The 6,000-nt window shown below is 33.3% G+C and overlaps 1 protein-coding gene across 11 annotated transcripts in view; it reads right to left on the reverse strand.

Moving 5' to 3' along the window:
* LOC149074117 (uncharacterized) overlaps positions 1 to 5,588 on the reverse strand; it is a 420,692-nt gene extending 415,104 nt beyond the window's left edge. For 7 of the 11 annotated variants that reach the window (XM_089246242.1, XM_089246238.1, XM_089246235.1 and 4 more), the window contains exon 1: positions 5,343 to 5,582. In XM_089246242.1, coding sequence (XP_089102368.1) covers positions 5,343 to 5,465 — 123 coding nt within the window. In that variant the 5' untranslated portion in view covers positions 5,466 to 5,582. Of the gene's footprint in view, positions 1 to 5,342 lie in introns of all 11 variants that reach the window. The other 4 variants (XM_089246241.1, XM_089246237.1, XM_089246245.1 and 1 more) reach the window with 2 other exon arrangements.
* Positions 5,589 to 6,000: the final 412 nt, after the last annotated feature.

Raw genomic sequence — 6,000 nt, forward strand, 5'->3', positions numbered from 1 at the left:
AAATAACTTAAAAAAGAAAAGGAGTCATGACTCTGTATGTTTCCGAAATAACGACACATCCACCAGCACTAGCATCACCGCACACGTAATGTTTAAAATGACAATGTTATACAAAGAATAAATATTTAATATGATTCTAAAATAATTTTCTACTCTCTACCGAATTATTTTAGACAAAATATATATATATATATGGTTTTTTTTTCTTATAAAATATACAATTTGGATAAAGCATAACATAAACACTAAAGGTAAAACTATGGAATGATTTGACATTTGATGATTCTTGACCTTCCAATATTTCTTCAACTGCTCATATATGTGCTTTGATATAAACCATCTGCTGTACTCTTTTTACAACAGATAAGTGTTTAAAAAAGTTTATTACACGATGTATGTAATGTTTTGATTTCTGTTATTATTAAATTATCTAGATAATCACTGAGATACTCTTATTGTGCATAACATTGAAATATATCTGGCGATCAAAATACTAAATTGTAGAGCTAAAATGTCATTTAATTTGGCAATGCTAGCTTGTACATGAAGCTTAAGAAACTCCTGTAACTTATCCTTAGTCAAACATAGTTATTCTTACTTCTGCACTATGATATGGTATATTTACTAGCATTTATAATGCAATGGTTTTCCAGTTGAAGCTGTATTTACTTTTAAATGTGCAAAACAAATGCTTTGTGTATCAAGTCCTATCAGCTATGCTTTGGTTGAAAATGCTTTTTAAAAGTCTGAATTTATACACACTGAGCTCTAAGAAATTTTTAATAAATGTGTTTAATAAATGATAAATAAATGTGTTTAATTAGTGTATTAACAGATTCTGTGTGAGAATTTTTACATGGAATAAAATTTTGGGGAGAACAGAAAATTTAAAATATCAAAATGGATTCTCAGTAATTATAATTCTGAATATAAAACCCTTTAATCTACATAAAAGTGTTTTGTTATTTAACATATCTATCAGGTTAAAAAACTATTCGACAACATTGACAATAAGTTTTTTACTGTTTTAATACTGATTTATAGTTTATGAAGTCTAAAACCTAAGTCTGATGCCCCTATCATACATATTTTGAATAAGCAGCTCTATTCTGATTAGCAAATTGAACACGGGTAATCAGTAGCTTAGATAAAACGAACCACAAAACTATATTTTATATGTTCTAGACTCTTATGTTGAAAAATTCAAAATTGCAAATTATAATTAATATTTTGTTTTAATTATTGTAATAAATTAATGTTTAAAAATAAAACATTGTAATATACAAAAAAGTAAGTTTTTCATCATGTTATATAACTATTGTGTTAAAAACATTATCAAAAAGCATTCATTTAGGTTTTTGACCTTTAAAACCTGTTTTTGATGCTTGTCATGTCAAAAACCCAACCCTGGCTTCCACCCAAGCCCAACCTTTTACTTCCAAAGCTAGTTCAGACAGATAATATAAGCATTCCACGTTTTTCAAAGAAGTAAAAGAGTTAATACAAGGTTCCTTAAAAGACTGGTTATAATTGGAGATGATGACTTTAGGAAGAAAATTGACTCCATGGGAACACAAACCTTGATCTCTAGTTTACTAGACGAGAGCTCTATCCAAACTATTGAAACAGAATTTTTCTTCCTTGGAGCATATATATGTTGAATGGCTCTGTACATGGACGGTGACAGCAATAAACTAATAGCTCGTTAATGACATAGGCTGCCAGACGGCAACAATGTAGAGAAATATGCCCTCTGTACTTGTTAATACAAGATTCCTCGAAAGAGAATGTGGATATACAGTTGAATCCCGTTATAACGAACTCCAAGAGACTGGAGAAATCACTTCGTTATAACGAAATTTCGTTACAAAGGAATTCCAGTGTTTTTCATTGTTCCCATGTAAACGTATCTGAGGGATTAGAAAAGTGTTAGTTAAAACAAGATTTTCGCTATAATGGTATTCGACTGTATTTGGAGATGACGACTTTAGGAAGAAAATTCAACTTTGTTTCAATGGGGTGCTATCATTTATTGATTCACAAATATTTCAATACATTCGCATTGCAATAGGCTGTTGCATTTTTCATTCATTTTTTTAATATTTATATTCGGGAGGGGATTACAAGCAGTCATGACAAAATAAAAGTGGAATCAAATCTATGGTTGTATCCATAGCAATTTTATTAGGTTCCCTCTTTAATGTCACCTTGGTATATTTGCATGCAGGTATGTTAGCAATTGAACAAAATGTGTTCTGTACTGTAGTATTGTTGAAATTTGTATCAAATCTCTTTCATCATGCAGTACTGCTGCAACATATTCTGCTTGCAGTCACGTTCAAGCACACTTTTTTCCCTCATTATTTATATGGTGTTAATCTGCTTCTGTTGGGCCGAGGCTTTGCAACAACTTCAAACCCAGTGGAATTTGTTATGCAGGTAAATTTCCATTTTTGTGATTTTTGCAAATTAGGCGGAACAGCTTCGGTATAAGGGACATGCTGACTTGGTGACTTTTTCCCAATGATAAGTTGCCAGCGCTGGTGCACTGTGGTGTTCTGCGTTGCCTGCTGGGTTGTCGTTGTTTTAGAATGTTCTTTGTAAAAGAAAATACAGCGAGATGGCGTTGGTGGTTGTTTTCCCCCTTGTTTCTAGCGCGTCTTTTGAAACTTCCAACTGCCATTTTCAAACGCGTCTCTTCTCCAGGGCTCCCACTCAAAAAATGAGAAAAAGTAGGAAAACGCAGGAATAAAAAGTAGGATGGGGGAGGGAACCCCCTTAGATAACATGATCATAGCATAATGGAAAAAAATCCCTAAAAATTAAAAAAAAATTTTAATTTTGAATTAACTTTTTTTTTTATAGCACTATTTCAGTTTCCTATAAGATTGACTCAAGCCAAAGCAAAATGATAAATGACTTGGTTACAAAACCAATTTTTGGCCAAAACAGTGTACTAGCAACCATAGATAATTCTTTGCTGTCTCTCCTCATATATATTACATTCTTTTTTTTTGGAGTCTTCTCCAAAGTGCAGAGCTTGTCAACTCTCTTCGACAAGGCACAGCAAATTTTGAAGACGTACGTGTTTTAAGGATGATGCTCCTTTGAGACCACTTTCAAAAGCACAGTGCAAAATGTGTAGATTGCAAGATCCGATGTAAATAAGGCAAGGTGAACCTGTTTTACTGTGTTGTCCATCATTTTTTAAAGGGATTTGTTCACATTTTACTGTTCAATGCCAGTGTAATCATTTTTGACAAATGAAGGACTTACATTTCTAGCTCTTTGCTGAGCATTGTAAATATTGTTTATGCCTCTTCATGAGTTAAAAATACAGAAGACAACTGAATGCTATTGGGTAGCACAAGAATCACCAAACCTAGAATAGGCCTATGTATCCAACTGCTTTGAAATGCAAACTGTTGTTTCACCTACCTGCACCGTAATTTTTAATATTAGTTACTGTCCAAGACCACGAAGTAATAAATACAAAATTATTTTTCCCATCCAGACAGAAGTTTTTATTTTTTGAACCCTCAAACTAAACAAATGAAAAATTAATCAACCAAATGGTTCACATACCCCCCTCAAATAACCTTAAAAATGATAAAATTTCGGCTTTGGCAGAATCATTAATTGCATTCTTCAACATTTGTAATATTTGGCAATATATCAATGATTTTCTGCTCAATTAAAATCAATTACACAAATTTTGTCGATAGGATTTGGTAAAAAAAAAAGTAGGAAAAGTAGGACAAAACAGAGAAAGTAGGACATTTTACCAAAACGTAGGAAAAGTAGGACGAGTGGGAGCCCTGCTTCTTCCTTTCCATTCTCTCCTTTTTCTTCCAAATGACGTCACCTTATAGCCACTGCGCTTTGAATGATTTGAAAAACCGTTGGGATCATTTTCTCTTCCTTCCGTATATATAATGTAGTGTGTGGGTCAGATTAATTAATTATTGGATATATCTGTCAGGCTGTACCTTTAATATTTTTAAAATTTATTCTTTTCTGCATACAGGATGCCCCGTATCCTTTTTATTTCTCTTATTTTATTTAAAAGAATCTGGATACCCGGAAAGTGAGTCCGGGTTTAAATTTATAATACATAGAATATATTTATTTATATAACATGCAGGACCGTTGTTTATTTATAAGAACCTGGATTCCCGGAAAGAGAGTCCAGGTTTTAATTTATAATACATAGAATATATTTATTTATACAACATGCAGGACTATTGTTTATTTATAAGAACCTGGATTCCCGGAAAGAGAGTTCAGGTTTTAATTTATAATTATTTTTATTATAATTATACTTGTTGGTTTTAGCATTTTTATGCTCGCTCAATCCAGCTCTTATTTATGTTTCCATTTTTCTTGTGTTTCATGATATTTTTCATATTGTTTTCTATGCTGGTGATTTTTTTTGGCGCCCGTAATGTGTCGAACGGCCTTGGAGACTTTTGACGGGGTCGTCGGACATGTTTGGTGCCAAAAAAAAGTCGCAGAAAATCTCCAACCTGTCCCTTATACCGAAGCTGTTCCATATATTCCACCACCAATTCTGGTGATTTTTTTCAGCGCCAAACATGTCCAGCTGCCCAACAGAAAGTCACCAAGGTTGTAACTGACGCTATGGACATTGCAAAAAAAAATTGCCACAAAGAAAACATAACAATAACGGAAACCAACAAACATAATATCTTAAATTAAATTTAAAAAAATCCAGACTTTTAAATAAACAATGGTCCGAATGTTTTTCAAAACGCTGTAGCAAATAAGAAGCATATTCTAACTAGCGACATCTATAGGGTGACATCATTTGGAAGAAAAGAGAATGTTCAACAAACATTCTGGAAGAATGATCGACAACCAAGCGTCATTATGTTAGTCTTGGCGACATATCGTTGGAAAAAGGGATTATGCTATAGCTGTTCTTTCCTTAAGTTATGCATTAGGTTGCACAACAGTCTCAACTGGAGCACCCAATAAGGGTAACTAAACTATATTTATGCCCTTTTCATTTCCATCTTGAAGAGGTTTCCCATGATTTAAAAAAAGCATCAATTATTGACAAGATTGTTTTTCTATTCCTATTGTTCTTCTATTCAAGACAGGTTTCGTGGTAACTGAATAGTGTGAATGTATTTCTTGTTAAATAATTGCTGTAAAGAAAGGGACGTGCCTGTGTGATGATATGGGCAAATTTTATGGCGTGTAAGTTTCATGTGTTCAGGAAACAAAAATCAAGACTTCAGTCACTGTGTTAATAACTCAATACTTCATTTCGATACTCAGTTTTAAAAAAAAATCATGACCATAACAATGCTACTTACAGGGTTTTCATGGCATCCACATCTCTGCTTTGAAAAATGGTACCATGACGCCAATAGTGTAGCAATAAGAATAATTATTATTGATAATGGCAGTGGATGATTCAATAAATCAGTGAGAAACATCGCTCGTTATGGGTAAAAAAGTGACATTGAGACAATTAATATCATATAGAATTATATGTTGACGGAATGGATTGCTTAGGCGAACCACTATAACCTTTGTTCACCACAATAAACACAAAGACTGATAAACAACTGATTTGAAACTTATTCAAGGAAATAGCGCCCACTCATTGGATAATATACTGGATGACGTCACTTGTAAACAAACTTTGAAAACACCACCCTTATTTTTCCTTCTTCATCAATTACACAGGGCTTTATGCCTAGGGTGACCATACGTCCCGTATTTCCCGGGACAGTCCCGGTATTTTCTGTTTTTTTGGCTGTCCCGACTTTTTAGCAAAAGTGCCCCGGTTTTTCCCGTATTTTGCACGAAGCCTACTTGAATTTTTATTCTTTATTGAAGTCAAAGATTGAAATTATTTTCAACTTATAAATTATATTATGATAACTTAGGGTGACTATACGTCCCGTATTTCCCGGGACAGTCCCGGTATTTTCTGTGTTTTTGGCCGTCCCGACTTTTCGGCAAAAG

Source organism: Pholcus phalangioides, unplaced genomic scaffold (assembly GCF_987345545.1).
Source record: "Pholcus phalangioides strain wild (caught in Gottingen) unplaced genomic scaffold, Ppha-v1.0 ptg000017l_1, whole genome shotgun sequence".
NCBI lineage: Eukaryota > Metazoa > Arthropoda > Arachnida > Araneae > Pholcidae > Pholcus > Pholcus phalangioides.